The sequence below is a fragment of the Monopterus albus genome, unplaced genomic scaffold (genome assembly GCF_001952655.1).
Source record: "Monopterus albus unplaced genomic scaffold, M_albus_1.0 scaffold92.1, whole genome shotgun sequence".
Lineage (NCBI taxonomy): Eukaryota > Metazoa > Chordata > Actinopteri > Synbranchiformes > Synbranchidae > Monopterus > Monopterus albus.
This window is the reverse complement of record NW_018127972.1, coordinates 897,188-915,539: the sequence shown is the minus strand read 5'-3', so window position 1 is coordinate 915,539 and position 18,352 is coordinate 897,188. Positions and strand designations below refer to the sequence as shown.

General features: G+C 40.4%; 1 protein-coding gene across 1 annotated transcript in view; it reads right to left on the bottom strand.

Moving 5' to 3' along the window:
* Positions 1 to 18,352, bottom strand: part of carm1 (coactivator-associated arginine methyltransferase 1) — a 32,068-nt gene that overhangs the window by 13,314 nt on the left and 402 nt on the right. The window contains exons 2-14 of the mRNA XM_020608245.1: positions 8,902 to 9,027; positions 7,887 to 7,993; positions 7,304 to 7,408; positions 6,837 to 6,947; positions 6,521 to 6,698; positions 6,114 to 6,204; positions 4,821 to 4,902; positions 4,393 to 4,478; positions 4,215 to 4,304; positions 3,964 to 4,101; positions 1,977 to 2,066; positions 1,749 to 1,861; positions 224 to 301 (exon numbers count right to left, since the gene is read on the bottom strand). Of these exons, the coding sequence (XP_020463901.1) occupies positions 224 to 301; positions 1,749 to 1,861; positions 1,977 to 2,066; positions 3,964 to 4,101; positions 4,215 to 4,304; positions 4,393 to 4,478; positions 4,821 to 4,902; positions 6,114 to 6,204; positions 6,521 to 6,698; positions 6,837 to 6,947; positions 7,304 to 7,408; positions 7,887 to 7,993; positions 8,902 to 9,027 (1,395 nt within the window). The remainder of the gene's footprint in view (positions 1 to 223; positions 302 to 1,748; positions 1,862 to 1,976; positions 2,067 to 3,963; positions 4,102 to 4,214; positions 4,305 to 4,392; positions 4,479 to 4,820; positions 4,903 to 6,113; positions 6,205 to 6,520; positions 6,699 to 6,836; positions 6,948 to 7,303; positions 7,409 to 7,886; positions 7,994 to 8,901; positions 9,028 to 18,352) is intronic.

The following is an 18,352-nucleotide window of genomic DNA, read 5'->3' as shown; positions in this document are numbered from 1 at the left end:
TTATAAACAATCTACGTACCCCCCCGGGCTGCAATAAAATTGTCAAGCGTTGACCGGTCCGCAGTGATAAAAAGGTTGGGGACCACTGTCATACAGTACTGCAGCGCTCACTACAAACTAAAACATGAACAGTATTTCTGTGCCATTTATGTGTATGCCTGGTACTTCATTTATTCCTCAAAACATTAAGATGTAGAGAAGTCAGGAAGAGTGCAAATCGTACCCAGGGGGATGAGGTTGTTGTGAGTCACTGACTGGCCACTGCCAATGACTGTGCTGAGGTCATAAGCTGCAGGCATCCCTGGAGGGGAGAGACAGGGAACAAAGCAATCATCATTTACTACAAAGAACAAAATGCAGGTTATCATCATTCATTTTCTCATCATAAACAACTGCTCTCAGTGAGAGTCCTGGCCAAATTAATGAAATTCCACATGATTATTTCTGTGACCTTTGTGGCCCTCCATATGCGGCACAATGTATCATGAAGTAGCAAACGTCAGTCTGCTGCCATGCAAAGGGCAGTGCAGTAGCATCAGTAGCGACAAGGAGGGGGCTGGGAATTCTGCACTATGTGTAAAGGGCAGAGCAACCTCCACCACCGGAGGGGAAAAAAAAAACAAAAAAAAAAAAAAAAAAAAACCTGACTTTTACTCACCAGCCCATTATGATGATTTACAATGAGACAGCTGGTGTGTAATAGTTGGATTCAACATCAGAAAGCAAAGAAAAGGTATTACGGCTGTTGCTGTTAATTAAAAACTCAGGAAATTATTTTATATTCTGTAGTGGTCTACCTGAAATACAAAATCAAGACCCATATCAAACACAGGCAAATGTACAAAAAATAAATTGTATACAATTATCATCATTCAGTCCTGGATAAGATGTAACCTGCAACTGAAGTATACAAAAAGTTAAAATGGTCACCCCCACCAAAATGTTATTACTGATGGTTTCTAGACCATCAATCTTAAGGGTGTCAAGATTATTATTATTGTGCATCTTTGAAATGTCTCGCCCTGTTTTGTTTATGCCCATGTGTTGTAGATTCGTGTCTACCTTTGTGCAGCCATCTCTTTCAAGCAGGGTTTATACGTATGTGCAAGCTCTTGGATTCCCTATGTGGCCACCTGCTGGTGTTTAGCCATGAACAGGAAGATTGGTTCCTCATTAAAACCAGAGGTTTACAATTGTCTTACACTTTCTTAAGGGGAAAACTGTGATTTGCAGGTTACACCCTGAAGAAGGCAGCTTTTTGCAGCTATGCATAGGCTGTAACCCAGATTTTGAACATGTATAGTTTTTACTCCTCATTATGAGAGACATACCTAAATAAAGGCTTTTTAGTTTTTTTGTTTTTTTTTAGACGAGTGCCTTTACCCCTTTTTTCATTTGCCCATTTTGGTGCCTTTTGCAAAACAGCACCTTCAACTACTTTGTTGTAAACTTCCTGAACTCTCTAGAATCTTCTCTTCTGTAGTAAAAATAATAAATTTTTATATAACTGTCACAAAAATTTCTAATAGAAAAATCCGATCTGTCAGAGCTGCCAGCACATGCTGCAACAAAATATCAGACTGCAAGTGTTCACCAGTATTCCTACCACTCCTGATTAATCAGAATTACCAGATACCCTGCGTTTCGGCCATTTCCCCATTTTTAAATGTCCATTATATTCAGAAAACAGCTGAAGAGACGGAGACTATGTAGCTGGGTTCCACCTGGGGAAGTTTAGGTGTGTTCACCTGATACAGCCATCCCCTGACTCATGCTGTAGGCCACCCCTGTGTTCCACATATTCTCAGAAGGGGAAGTGTAGTGTGAGCCAGGAGGGGGGTTAGGGTTGGTGCCAGTGTACCTGCAAATACATACACACCTTCAGCATTACAGAGACAAACAGCAGGGACATTTCAACCCTTAGATAGTGCCATCCACCCACAAGTATGGTTACTGGGGTCAAGAGGCCAACTCACCTGAAAAAGGGGTTCTTCAAGTCCAGGAGGTTGCTGGACTTTGATCCCGTCTGGTCCACCTGGGCAACAATACTGATGTCGTAGCTTTGTCTGTTGGGAAAGAGGTCGGTTTGTAGTATTTGATAAATTACTATAAATCAGATAATAAAAACACATTATTATTACCATAATGTTTTATTTTTACATTTATTGTTTGCTTCCATGCATGTGAGAGCCTGTGGATTTATCAGCAATAGGATGATTCACTAGCAGGTACAGTAGGGTGCTCTGGGGCCTTCGAGGATTAGAGCAACATTTCGCAAAATACACTAATTTTCTTTCATGTTTGAGTTACATGAAAAGATGGCCACCTCCAAAGGTAACAAAAATCCATCTATCAGCACCTCTACAGTTCAGTAATTAACACATCTCTTTGTTTAATCAGTACAAACACCAAAATGTAGAAATGTAGAATATTGTGGTGTTACAGGGCATAACAATTCAGAACATTTCTTGACCGGGCTCACTAACTTCCTGGAGTCTTGACATTACCATACACCAGTCTGTGTATTATGCATTCAGTCTGGAAAACGAGCAAACCCAAAAATAAGTCTTTTCCTGAATCAATGTGAGGGGAAAAAATAATAAATAAAAAAATCTGATTTGAGTCACTTCAGTAGACAATGTGAATACAGCACAAGTTACGCTAATGATTTTTACAGGTACTGAATTACAAAAGAAGCTGCTTTGATGATTTGTGGCCAGTAGATGTCACATCATGAACATGTTAAAACCAAGTGTGTTACTGTCCTCTTTAACTATTTGTAAAACTACATAATGGATAAATCCACATCATAGTGTTCACAGATTACGTGTCTAATGCTTAGAACACGTGTGTAGAAGATTTCATCGGGTTTAATTCAGAAACCCTTGCAAATTTCTATTTTTAGGAAACATTGCTTATGAGAGTCTAATGGCATGCCACAGTCCATCTGTCATCACTGATGAAACTGGCAGTGAAGGTATTATCCCTGATTAACTGCACATTATCTACGTTTTCCCTGAAATTCCTTAAAGTTTACCTACATTTTCAATTACAAAGTGCTTTAAGAATGTTTCAGATGGCTCTGCAGGCTCCTGTATGGATGTTGCAGTTTGGTCTGTGCTTGACAGAGATTAGCAGTATGAAATGACTTTTTTGTTTTGGCTCTGTTGTTTATTTTACCCATTTTAGATAAAAACAAGAACACAGTCATTTTCCCTTTTCCCTTGTTTTTGTTTTCCAGCTCAATTGAAATAACTGAATGAAAAGATACACAAACCCCGGTCAAGAAACAGTCCAGCATAGTGTAGCTGTGTACATCAAATTATAAGAAGAGAATAAATACTAAAAACATTTGGATCCTTCGAATAAAACCAACTAAGTTAAAATATTAAATGTTAGTTTGCTAAGTTTCTTTAACTGACATTTTTATATAGCTGTATTGTGGTCTGACTGATTAATAAAATCCCTTTTCACTGACTTTCTTCAGTGTGGTTACCATTAATAGAACTTCACAGCAGCTCTGTTGAAGTGTGAAAGTGCAAATATCTGTGCTGCTGCTGCTTTATTTATTCATGCAATAGCTGTAACTGGTGTCTGCAGCCAATTTGCTTTTAAATAGCGGCTCTCCAAATGTTTTGTTTTTGTTGCTCTTTTGCTTTTTGCACAGTTTGATTCCTTTGTGTCTGTGATTTTTGTTATTTCCTCTTTTCTCATTATTTACTATATAAAGTTGGGAGCACTTCCCTTTTTTTAGTGTCCTGGTAGTTCTAAGTTTGCAAAGTTTGCTTGAGCAATTATCCTCCATTTTGCTTCTGAAACAGATACTACTCTTTGCCTTAAGAATCAATGTTTTAAATTTGCAAAGACCATAATATTAAGCCTCTAACTTGAAATAGGTACAAAGTGGACTACCACGATGCACAGAACTACATTATTTTTTGCAAGTACACGTGGCTTTCTTACCTCTTGTTGGCCACCAGCAGAGCTGTGCCGGACAATGTATCCCCAGCCTTCGTGAAGAGGGGAGACTGCAGCAGACAGCGCACCTGGTACCAGTGGGTGAGAGGCTCTGTGGGTGCTGTGGACAGCCATACTGTCATCCTGCAGGAAGGCCACGAGAAAGGTGGTGGGGTGTGAGGGCAAGACAACTGTATAGAACTAATTAAAAGTATTTCTTATGAATCAGTATGCCTGTGAGAGACTGGCTGACTTACACTGATCCCATAAATGCCACATCAAACCAGAAAGCCAGGCCATGTACCAGGCCTGAGTGCATCATGTGGAACTTAAAGGGAATCTCTATTCTGTGAACAAAAAACAGAAGGCCGGGAAAAGACGTGTTAAATACACTTGGTATAAGGCACACATTTAATACGCTTAGCACATACACACCTGTAAAGATCCTCTTCTTTGGCCTCCAAGAAGTTGACTGTGTATTTGACTGATTTAGCCATCAGAATACGGATATCAAATGTGTCCTGCGGAAGGAGATGTGAAAATACCACACAGACCTAAGCACAACAACAAATCCAGTTCCACGTAACTAAAAGTCAACACTGTCTCCCAACTAGAGGACACTTGATTACTACACTTAACCTTGAAGTAAACCAATGAATTCATGAACCTGAGACTAACCCAGCAGGGTATTCACACAGGAAGCACAAGTCAGGTTCACATGCTGTCCCAGAACAGTAAACCTTGTCAGGTCCCCAAAAAGTCAATAAATCCTCAAGTGAGAACACTCAGATTTCCCTGCCCATTTGCTGTTTATATACATTTAACAAATACAAACTTCTGTGTGTATGTGGTGGATAACGTACCACAATTGGCTGGCGGAAATACTCGTCCACTGCTGCCCCCCGCAAGGCGGAAAGATCTACACCATGGAAGGAGGGCTGGTACCTGAAGAACAAAAAAAAAAAAAAAAAAAAAAAAAAAAAAAAAAAAAAAAAAACAGATTAGATTTTAATTTTTTAATGAACAGACTGTAAACACTGCAGGAGCTGCCGCCACTGGGCATTAAGTCAATCAGACATCAATGGAACCATATATGACATCTTAATGGATAATAGTAACCTGTCAAATGAAAGACCACAAAGTAAGTAGTTTTAAGCTCTTAAGTGGGTCTATTATAATTAACACTATAAGTTGAGTACTGCGTGATGCTCTGTCAGAGCAGCAGCAGAGAGAAGCTGAGCTGCAGAAAGACAGAGATCGGAAAATGTTCTCCTGAGTAGTAAAGAGAAGGAGCTAAAAGGAGAAAGTTAACTAACTAGTGTTGGCTACATGTTCAGGTTGGCCCAGCCAATATAGCTACCAAACTGTTCCAGGCATGTGTGCATTTCATTCTTCAACATGTATTACTGTTGCCTTCTGGGCCTCCAGAGCCTTTCAAGTGTAAGGTAACACACAAGGCAAAGTGACCATGAATAACCCCATCTATAACAATTCTAAGTTCATGTTAAGCTATTTGTCCGCCAGCATGTGTAAATGCAGGTTCGGTGTTGCATGGGTGTATACATGCTCAACAGCCCTGCTGCTGAAACTAGGTGAAACACTGCATAGATTCCAAATGCATAAAAAATAGTACAACAAACAGTACAAGCTTGGTATTAAAACCCAACAGCTAAAATAAGGAGTAGTGGTGGCCTATCAGGCTCTCAGAATAAACAGTAGGTGCCACCGGTGCTGCCCCATGTTCCCGCTTCTGTTTAGCATTTTTAATCGGCCCTCTGTACCAAGAGATAGTGCACGCCAAAACAATACAAGGAATGATGTCACAACAAAACAAAAACTAGCATATAACAACCTATAAAATAAATACTTATAAATCCAAAGTTTGATGTTGAATTATATACCCAGTCAATCTCTTACAGACTACAATAGAATTCACTGGGAATCTGATGTGATGATGTACTTAGGCATGAATACTGCAAAAAATCTAGTGAGATGGAACTTAATGCCCTTTCTAGGAAATGCACAGACAGCAGACGCAACTGTGCCATATACTGTAGACAGATGGATTGACAGACAAACTGACAGGTGACCAGTCAGAAGTGTGGGCAAAATCTTTCAGGTGAAAAATACCGTGAATCCCCATTTTCCCTCCTCACCAGAAGTTGGCCTTGGTGAACTGCTCCATGTAGAGCTGCTCGTCTGTGAAGGGTGCCAGGTGGACGTCACCAATAGTGGGGAACATTTTACCTGAAACACAGAAAAACACACAGACAAACAGGAGATGAGTCAACAAAATTAATGTGACACCAGCTACACAGAAAGAAATTTGGTTTTACTTTGAATTTTGAAACATTAAGCTGAGGCCACATATACATTTGCGTACTTACGGTAGCCATGTTAACCAATCGGATAATATTTTACACTACATGTAGGCAGATAGCAGGAGCAAAGTGGTTGATGCAAAGGTTGTTCCTACTGCTACTGAGGCCATAGTCTTCATCAGTCTCTCACCCTCTATTCTACAATTTACCAGGTTGTCATTCTGCTGTTTCCCAAACCTCACCATTGGGTTTGAGGAACTTCTTGGCATGCAGGTAGCTCTCCAGCATACGCTCATTGAACAACATGTAGCCCATTGGCTCTGAGATGATGATGTCAACCTGGTCCGGCAGCGTCACCTCCTCTATCTTCCCAGGAATGACAACTACCCGCTCTCCTAAACGGTTGCTGTTCACCAGCACCTGTAGGGCAAAGGACACCTTTACTACGGCTGTAAATCCTGCTGTTGATTGGTAATAACAGAGAGATGCATGAACCAAGTGGTTTAAAACATAGTAAAGTCAGGTAACTGATATTAGTATTAATCTGTGTGTGAGAACCTCAGCATGTTGCGCCATAGTGCTGGCCTCCACAGCGTAGACCTTCCTGGCTCCAGCTTGAGCTGCAAAGAAGGAGAGGATCCCTGAGCCACAACCAACATCCAGTACCACCTGGAGAAAAGACAGCAGGAAACATGACATCACTGCAACTGTTACAGTTACACTTCTATTCAAATGTTAAACAAGGGTTATATAAAGTTCGGGGGATGACTGACAGAAAGAAACTATTTGACTAAACTAAAACACTATATTAAATGATGCTGGATCAGGACAGTGATGCTGCTGATCCAGCGAGCAACCATTATCCCCATTATCTCCATCTGTGCAACGCTACATCTTGAATCTCTTTAGCACAGCAGATATTTTGCCCTTGAACATTCTGGTCAACCCTATCACACTTAATGTGAATAACCCAGATTACCTCAGTCTTCATTAAACGGTGCATCTGCCCAGTACTATAAGGTTACCTTGTCCTTGAAGTCTGTGTGGTTTTGGAGAATAGCCCGCTGGTAAGTCCCTGTCCGGACATAGTCCTGCATCATGTTCTGTTGCTGGGAGAGGTAGCCATAAAACTACAAGGAACAAGAAAAAAAAAAGCATATTAATAAAGGCTTATGAAATCAGTGTTGTACAAGCTCATTCTGTAGTCACATATATAGATATTTCAATAAGTAAAAACTGAGGTCAGGGTGATTTTCAAATTTAATCTTAATTCTTATTAATAAGAAAGAAAAACACAGCAATGGAAACATTCTCCAAATGGGAACTGAGGCTCAACTGCAGATTTTATTGGCAGTGGTGGTGATGGACCATACTGTCCTACATTTCCATATTACAGGTAAGCTTTTAAGCCTATAAAATCAATTACTGGAGGGAGTTTTTCCTCTGTGAATGTGCGTTCAGCAAGTTCAATTACCTAATGAGGTGTGTCCAATTTTGTGGAAAAGCAGAAGACATTCACAAGAAAGGTAATATTTGCAGTGTTCCAAAGCCTGGGGCTCTTTTTGTGCTGTGTAGGAGGGTATAGGCATGTGTTCACACGCCTCTCACCTGGAAGTACTGTACAGCAGAGGACTCCTCTGTCCTGTCACTGAAGACCGAGCGCTCACTAGCATGCCCGCGACAATTCTTCAGCAGATTATAAAAGGACTGAAAGTCTGAAGCAGAACACAAACACAAAAACCTGAACTTTACACGGTGGAGTTAGTGGACAGTTTGTTTTCATTGTTTTGGGCCACTCAAGCACACTGGATCCAATACAGTGTTTATGAGGTTTCAATGCTGACCTGCTTAAAAGGTGTTTGAGGGTTTTTGTATTGGGTCAACTGTGTAATGTTTATTAAGGGTGCAACATATCACAAAACTCACAGTTCGGGTCCTGTCGCGGTTTTTGAGTCAAAAACTTCATACTAATATTGTAAATTGCAAATATTGTACTTTTACTTGACTGCATTTATTTGATAACTTTAGCTACCTTCAGTATCAGATTAATTAAACAAAATACAGTATAATCATACAACTTTATTAATCCCTGGTGGTGGAAAATTCAAGTTCTAAGCATACAAGGTAGTTAACATGAGGCCCACTTTTACCAGTTGCAACAATAAAGTGATGTACAAAATAACATATTAATAATTATAATATATTAAATTAACATAGCCATTCCGCATAGAGTGTACATTAGGTACTTCAAGTATATTGTGATGCTAATATGTTTGCACTTTTACTTAAGTAAAACTTTGAATGAAGAACGTTTACTTGTAAGTGTATTTGTACACTGTGGTACTGCTACTTTTAACATAAGTATAGGAACTGAATACTTGTTCCACTACTGTAAGGTGGTGTACCAAGAATGTGGAAAACAAAATGAACTTTGGCACCTTGACTTAGTCTGAAGTTAGTCAGATCCAGAAGTATTTGGACAGTGATCAAGTTTTAATCATTTTTCTATGAATAAAAATCGATGTAACCACTAAACCCTTAATGCGAGATTTTTGTTAAACCCCTTGTTGTATGTGTGTACAGTGTGTGACAGTCTTATGATATTGGGGCACTTTGTGTGTACCTGCAGGTGAGGAGAATTGTAGCAGGACGCTGTTACATCCCAGTGTGATGATGAACGACTGCTTCCCTACGCGACTGCACTCCGTCTCCCTGGAAATGGAACATTTGAACATACTCGCTTCCTCTCCTGGAACGAAAGGGAGGAAATGGAAGCATTAGGAAAACGTGAGGCATACGTGCATACAGCCACTGAACTGTTTGCTGCTTAAACTTTACTTATCACTGGATAAATCCAATATATCTTAATTTTTTCAGCTGTCTGCATGACAGCACAGAGACCGTTATCTTCCTACTAGTCACATTTGAGTAGTTTAAGATTTAACACAACCTGCTCCTGTGTAGGAGAGCTGAATACAATGCTGCCTCGGTCTCATTATCTCCCTCCAGTGCCTACACAACCACTTTGGAGGAATATCCACAATTAGTGACATTTTTTTTTTTCCCAGAGCCTGAAAAATGACAAATTATCATAAATCCATATGCAACTATTAGACTGTCAGATGCCTTTTTTTTCTAAAATGTCCAGCACAGGTCTATGTGAGATTATTCCACACATACTGATGGTATCAGTGTATTTCCCTTTTTAGGATTTACATTTCCATTTGCATAGATTATTATTATATCTACACAAAACATCAGAAACACAGAGCTGTATATTTTGTTATACAGGTGGTGTTCTATATTCTTATTACATTACTCAAATCGCACAACTTATTGTGGAAAATACGTAAAATGAGTATTGAAATATTGAACTGTTGAAATATTCTGAATCAATATGTATCAAAAGTCATTATTTTTTTTACAACACTACTGTATTCACAAGTGAATTGCAGGCTACAGCTTGAGAAGTAAATATGGCCTGGCAGAAACAGACCTGACACTTAGAGATAGCAAAATGGAGAAAGAAGCTGCAGCTGCATGTGGCTCACAGTCTCGATGGACAGACACATGCACCTGCACCAGCTAGTATCAAGCAATGTAAAAACACTTAGTCAACAGTTAATCTGATTACCAAGTGGCACAAGCCTAGAAGAAGAGAAGCGCATTCATGTATTGGCTGACAGCCATTAGCAAGGTATTAATGTTTAATTGCAGTTATCTTTTCCTATCATATACCTTTAGATTAAGAACTCAAAAGTGCTGCATTTACCGATTGTGCAGCACCCCATTATGGTCTCATAAAGCAGCCTAAAATAATCTAACATCTATTAATGGATTAAAAGCAGCACTTCATCTTCAGAGAGATTAATTTACTAGACAAAAAGCCTGCCATACACACAGTCGTCCAGCCAATCTTTCTCAGTGGCCACTTGCAGTACTGCAAAGAAAAATCCTCCTGTAGCCCAAAAAGCATTTTCTCCATAGACCACAATGAAAAAAGTGACATCTTTAAAACTTTTGACTGGGCACCTCAAATTGCAATCAAAATAAATGATTGCTCTTTCCATTGTATATTTAGAACGGCTGTTTTAATCACTGTAAAACTTTCCCAGAGACCAGAAAATTGAGTTTTATTTTCATGACATCATCCCGATGTAAAGTCTATGAGCCAAGCAAGAGTGAGTGGGTGCAGGCAGTGTGGAAAACACTGATGCCCAAATGCAGTCAGCCATACAACACAGAAACAAAACCAGAGGAAAAAATGTAGACTATGGGGACTATGTACCAGGCGAGCAACTTTCATTAGGAAGAATGGGCATCATTTTGTATTCTAGGATTCAGTTTTCAATAGATCCATGTGCTCCAAGCACTGCCACTACCTGATCTGTACTGCCTATCCAATTTGCTCTACACAGGCACAACAGGCAACTTATGGCAGTGCTGTATCGCCTCACCATATTATCTTGCCCCAGCCTTAACCAGTCAGTCAGGAGGTAGCTACATTTCATGAATGCACAGAACAGATAAGGTTTTCAGTAGTGCTGTGTACGAGGTGGGCTTATCCTCACCTATCGGGGTGTGACGCCACAAGTGGCACAGTTTCAACACTGTTCACTTTCAAGGAAGGAGACTCAAAATTTCAAATTACTTAAAAACACAGCAGAGACAGAGTTTAGTAATTTGAAAGCAGTGAAGGATTGCTGCCATCACCCTAAACCATCTCAGTGCTTTTTTGGTCTGTTTTCCATTATATCAGCTCCTTAATATGTTTTTTTTGAGTCTCCATATATATGGAGAATATATATGGTGAATGCCTGTCTTTCAAAATCCACCTCTCTAGTTGGATAACACAGGCTTGCTGTTTGTCTTCTCCTCTAATGCCAAGTTAACCCTGATGAGATTAATATGCCATCATCAGGGTTATTTTCACACACAGCTCCTCTAGAGCCAATGAATACATTATGCAACTGTTTTCACAGGCTGAGTGGTACTGACTGCTATTTAACTGACAAATGTGTAAATCAGTGTACTTGCCCTTTAATTACTACTCTTCATGGTGCAGTATATGAGTTCCAGTGACATCTAGCGGTGAGGTTACAGACTGCAACATTCAGCAAAGCTTTCATACATTGTGTTCAACAGTCCTCACAGCCATTTCACAGCAATTACCATAAATGTAGGACAAACTGCGCAATTAGAAAACAAGTGCAGCCAACTTGACCAAGCAAAAGCTAACAGCTGACCACAGTGTAATTTTGAAGAATGCTGAATACCCACATACATTAAGGTGCACAATAAGACTATTTCATTTGCTAGGCCTATTAGTAAATACTCAGCCAGACTTTAGACATCCATCTTGGCTGCTCCAAGCACCTTTATTGTATGCAAACAAGTGCAAAAAAAAAACAAACAAACAAAAAAAAAACACCCGAACAGCAACTTGGTTGACCAGGTTTTTGCAATTGATGGCTCACTTGACTGCACTTAACCTTAAAACATCCCTTTCTTTCATGTCTTTGCTTCTTTGAAGATAGGGATTCACAATCTTCCTTTTTCTTGTGTTAAAGCTTAACTATGATCCTCCATTTAACAGATTATAGTTCTTAACCTTACAACACTGCTTCCTCTCTTTTTTCCGAGGTTACTTATTTTCGTCTTCCAACCATCTCCCAAACCAAGCTGCTACTTCCATGTGAAAACGTGAAATTCATCCCACTGTGTGCTTTGTCCATTCTGGGTGACTGTAAAAAAAATACGGCACCCTCAATAATAGGAGACCCGCTCCTATGTAGATATAAGAGCCTTATTCTAAGCTTTAAAAAAAGCAATGCTTCCTATTTTCTGGTGATTGGATACTAATAAAAACATTATTATGCATATTATAGCTCATTTCTGCTAATAAATCCTTCTAGATCTTACAAAAAAAACCCACCTCATTTACACCTCAAGATGCATGTTGTATGCTTTAGAGTCTACCTGTGGCAAACTAAATTGACTGGACATAATTCAGAAAGACGCATGTAATGTCAGGACAAAACCTAAGACATGAAGTTTGAGGAACTCCCTATAGACCTCTGATAAAATTGTGATGAGGCAGGAATTGGGGCAAGGGTATAAAACCATTTCTAAAGCTTTAAGGGGTCACAAGAGCACAGTGGCCTTAGTAACTGTGAAATGAACAAAGTCATAATCACCAGGAATCCTCCTCAATTTCAGCTGTCTGACCAAAGTCAGGCAAGGAGGACCTTGGTCAGGGAGGTGACCAAGAACCAAACCATCACAGAGCTTCTGAAATCCTTTGCAGAGATGGCATAACCTGCCAGAAGAACAACCATCTCCACAGCTCTCCATCAATCCAGGCCTTTATGGTGGAGTGGCCAAACAAAAAAGGGATATGACAACCTGTTTTGAGTTTGACTTTGGCATTAACTGACTCAGAGCATGAGAAAAAGGATTCTCTGGTCTGATGAGACAAAAACTGAACTCTTTGGGAAGAACTCTAAGCACTAAGGCTGCTAGCATCAACCCTACAGTGAAGCATGGTGGTGGGAGCCTCGTGCCATGAGCTGTGTCTCAGCAGCAAGGACAGGGAGACTGGTCAGAACTGATGGAAGGATGAATGCAGCAAAATATAGAGGGGTCCAGTCTGAAGGTGCTTGAGAGGATCTGCCAGGTAGACTGGGATAAACTGCACAAGTCCAGGTGTGCAAAGTTTGTGGAGACTTGTAATATTCCTTTGAGCTCTATTTAAGGAAAGAATCATCTCATTGCATACTTGGATAGTCAGTATCACTGACTGCAGAAAATCTCAGAAGCGCAGAGATCAAAAAGTGGCTGATGGCATGCCACTTCTGTTCCAGCGGATTATACCCAGTCTCCACCGGCATATTCTGATTTCTGAGTGGTATGTCATGCTTTTCCGTTAGCTTCCTAATGGCAGAATCTGCTTAGAACTGGCATGCTACTTCTGTGCCTCAACAGACATAAGAACAACAATCTTATGTCTGTAAAGTTATTATTCTTTCTTGATCAGAATCAGTACTGAACAAAGTGCTGCTTGGCAAACCAAAAATGAGGAGAAGAAGATGGCAAACTACCAGCTGGGTCTATCTTCTATTATAAAGCACCCTAGCTGACAAAAAAATTAAATATAAAAATATAAAAACAAGGGCTTGACTAGAAGAGTCTCAGTCGACTGATAGGCCTCTCAACTAATGACTCGACTATTGGACTATTTGGGTACAGCCCTAGTGAGATTTTGACTGTGTAAATTAACATACACTTTAAGTTGACAGTTTTACAAAAGATTCTTCACTAGGGCTGGCAAAAATGGGATGAACTAATTTTATCTATTGGTACATTTGTTAGATACTTATCAAGCCATTTAAAGTCTGACACAACAAGTTTTCATCTTCTTGGCTTTTTAAGTACTAGTCAAACGTTTAGACACTTCTTCCCATTCTCTTTTTTTTCTCTTTATGTCTAAGATTTATCACATTGTAGCTTAATACTTAAGATAAATCTATGAAATAAAACATACAGAATTTTGTATAAGCAAAAACAAAAATGTACACAAAGCAAAATGTGTTTTAAATGTTAAATTCCTCAAAGGAGCCATCTTTTTCTTTGGCAGCAGCTTTGCACACACTAAACTAGTTTCATGGGGTAGACACCTGGAATAGGTTTCAAACTGTCTTGAAAGAGTTCCCACATATGCTGAGCACTTGTTGGCAGCTTTTCCTTTCCTCTGCAGTCCAACTCATCTCAGTTAATCGCTGATGGGTTTAGGTCTGGTGATTATGGAGGCCAGGCCATCTGATGCAGCACCCCATCATTCTTCTTCTTGGTCAAACAGTTCTTACATGGCCTCAAGGTGGGTTTTGGGTCACTGACCCATTGAAAAACAAGTGACGGTCTCCACTAATCACAGACTAAATAAGATGGCGTGCTGCCACAGAATGCTGAACAGCTAATGTTGACGGGATGCCAACGCATTGATGTGGGCTGTAACCAGAGGTGTTACTTATTGGCGATTTCTGAGCCTAGAAACTCCTCTGCACCACAGGTACACACTTGAATAAACTTTCAAAGTATTTGCTGTATACCAATATTACTATGGCACAACAAAACTGGTGGCCTCAAACACATTAAAGAAGCAAGAGAGTCCACCATTTAATTGTGATGTAGGACCTGTTAACTAAACACCATTCCATTCAACTACCTGATCAAACTGGTACATATACTGCTGGTAACGTACAAAGTGGCCATAAAAGCATGCAGTGGCTATTTTGAGTAATAACACAAAACAAACAACAACAAAACATTCAATGGCAAGGTATGTCCAAACTTTCACTGGTACCTTATATTAGCAAACTACCTGCCACCCATATAAATTAAAGCATATGCTGTGCAGTCTTAATGGTGCTCAAAACTTATTAGAATATGGTGTGACAAGTGTTTAGCTTCCTTTGAGCAGAGCATTGGCTGACTGATGATTTTTCACCACAGAACTTATAATAGCTGTAAGCATTCACTGCTGAGACTGCACAGTACTACAAGCCCACATACTTCACGCCTCCACTGAGCTCCTACTGATACCAGCTCTCATACATGCTCGTGCCCACTTGCCATACATGCTGAACTGCATTTGTAAAATCTGATTTGTCACAATGAAATATTATACAATTCATTACAACTCTATAAACTGAAAAGAAAGTTTAATTGATGGAAACTGAAAAGATTTTTATTTTTGTACCTGCTGCCAAACAGTAGTCTATATGCCAAAGATACCGATGAGTCCACTTGAGAGCTTTGGGGGTCTCTGGCCAGACTAGCTCATGTACCAGAATCAGAGAGTAGACTCATTTAGCCTGTTGATACCTTTCCTGGCTGCTTGCAGACTTTGTCTAAACTTGTTGCTGCAGTTTGGTAGTGAGACAACCGTTAGTGCCATCAGTGTTTTAATTTTGATTTATTTTCATTTCATGATTTCATATCATTTTCATGAGCACTCTTATGGCCCAAAAAGTGCACAACATCCAATATTCAAAAAAACTGAGTACCATCCCACAGCCCAATGCAGACCTGGTATATACTGAGGGAAAATAACACTAACACTTCCAGGCACTACTCCTCATTCTGTTGGATTTGTTAGAACTACAGAAACACTCAGTCCACTCTGATTTTAAAGCAGTGTTACGGAGTGATGCTTCATTTACCTCAGCGGTGTTTGTGTCAAAGCCTGTTACCCACTGGCGTGCAGAGAGCACACAAACCCCTAAGGCAGCTATGCTTAATTCCAACCAGCCTTCAAGTTAAGTCATGGAATAAATGTTAGTCACTACTAAGCTAACCAGAGAATAGCTTATTTCGCTTATAGCTTGCACTGGAGGCTGATATATTAAACCTGATTTATAGCTCTTAATGGAATCTATGCAGACCCTATGTCATTGTGAGTGTTGACAACGTCATCCTAAAGTTCGTGGACGACACAGCAGTGATAGGTCGCATCACTGGTGGGGACGAAGCAGCCTACAGGAGGGAGGTTGCCAGTCTGGTGTCATGATGCAAGGACAATAATCTCAGCCTCAACATGGACAAGACGAAGGAGATGACAGTGGACATGAGGAAGGAGAGGAGATCTCATCGACCACTGTTCATCTGGGGGCTTGAAGTGGAGAGGGTGAGCAGCTTTAAATACCTGGGCATCCACATCAGTGAGGACCTCACCTGGACACTTAACACCACACAGCTGGTCACGAAGGCCCAACGGTGGCTGTACTACCTGAGGAGGTTTGACATGTCACCTAGGATCCTTTGCAACTTCTACAGCTGCATCATTGAGAACATCTTGACCAGCTGCATCACTGTCTGGTATGGTAGCACTACTGCTATGGATCGCAAGCGCCTACAGAGAGTGGTAAAGACTGCGGAGAAGATTACTAGGACTCCACTACGCTCTCTGCAGAGCATTTACACTGCCATTAGAATCCTAAACAGCTGAGGAGTTTAATACCAGGAAATACGTGATGTGCTGTACTGTTTACATTCTCAGTTTGCACATTTGACTGTTGACTGCTGCACATGCTGCTCCCATGCAGCATACATTCTCTTATTATATTCTTATATATTTTTAATATATTGCTGCATTTGCTGCTTAAAGTGCCTTAGATTTTGTGTCATCTACTTTATATTTCATTTGTATTTTGTGGCATTCAGGTGGACGGCAAAGTAAGAATTTCATTGTACAGGGAAACACGTTTCCTAACTGTGCATATGACAAATAAAACACTTTGAACTTGAACTTTGATACTTGTGCATTGGTGTGGCATGAATGCTAGTTGGCGGACGGGTTTCTATGCCTCTGTATTGCATTTCTTTACCACTTACAAACAATGGCGATGAAAACTGAGCAGATCATGTTGGAGTTGAAACTGACAGATGTTGAAGAGCAGTTACTTTTACTGAAATAAACATTACTACAATTCAGATTAGACATCGGAGGGGCTGATCAGGACGACGACCGAGGGGGGGGGGGGCATCCGGCTACTGAGAGACATGTACGAGGAAATGTGTTGCAACCATTCACAGTTGTGGTCTGCATCACCGTGCAGTTACATTTCTGGGGAGGTGCACGTCAGACTACAGCATAGGGTATGAGGCTACACATAATCTACACTGATTTGACCCAGAATCATGAATCAGCCTTTAAAAGTGATAATGAATACTGTTAATTTACAGCTTACCAATCAACATACCTACAATAAAAGAGGAACATCTTTTCACTAGCCTGTAGAGTAAACGGGCTAGTTCATGATTATATCCTCTTCAGTAGCATACCTGTAGACGCTTTCAGACAGCCTTGTCCAGTTCATTGATATGTACTCTTTGGTGTGGTTTCAAGCCATTTATCACAATTGTAATAAATTTCTTGTCAAGAAGTGACAACAACGCTTAGTTGCTAATTTACACTGTATTTTCAGGCCCGTCTTATACATTAGTTCTCTATCTTTACTTTTTCCTGGGCCTAAATTCCCAGAGGGAGAAATTAAACTTAATTTCTTAATTTGTGCTCCAAAAGATCAACGGGGACGATTCTCTCAGTGCCATCTAATGAAACTCAGTATAGAGTTATTGAAAGGTCTAAAATGCTGAGCTTTTCTTTATCTTCAGCACCACGACACAGGAGGCCTGCGCGGGACATTCCAATGAATAAAAGCTGCAGAGGAGCGGAGCCGCCGGGATGCTGCGTCCACACAAGAGGGAAGAAAGCGGCAGCGACCCGGCTATTGTTCCAATGAGAACAAAGATGAATGCATACGTAATGAGGGCCCGGCCTCGCTACGCCACCCAAATACCAAGAACTAATTTAGCAAAATAAATAAAACCTTTAAAAGTTGTGTGTTTACTGCTCTATTCCGGGACGGGCTACTGACTAAATCACTGCGAAACAAGCAGCGGCAGCCACCAGGACTGCAGCGCACAGCGACGGGTCAGGAGTGATGCCCCCTGCTCCAAAACACAGAGAAGCTAATTCACAAGCTAAACAGCCAAATAACATTACATACGTCTCTTGTGGACAAAACAGAATAGGTTAAATTACAGAACTAGGGTTCGTGATTATGTGAGAAAATAAATGTTTGTGAAATATCAAGTGTAAAAGATGTCAGATGCGAGCGGGTGTGATGCACGTCAGAGCGTTATTGCTGAAGCCAGGCTAGTGGCATTGTTTAACTAGCATTAAACCATAACGTTATTACTTAGTCACATCAATAAGCAGAGCAGCTAAGTAAGCTACGTTGTATGTGTGGCGATATATTTTTGTCGAGGTCTCCAAAGCCGTGAACTTGTGTGGGAGCACACAGCTTAAAGTTAGCAAGTCTCGAGAGACTAACAACGAAAAATTTGGAATTTTAAGGGCTTCCTCGTGACGAGCAGGGGAAGGCGACGTGGTTTCTCAAAATGAGCTAGCTTCTTGGTGGCTAGCGCTATGTATGGGCAGATTAGCTGTATAAGCATTAGCACGGCGTAGCATTAGCTAGCTAGTAGTTAAGACAGGCCGATAATCTGAG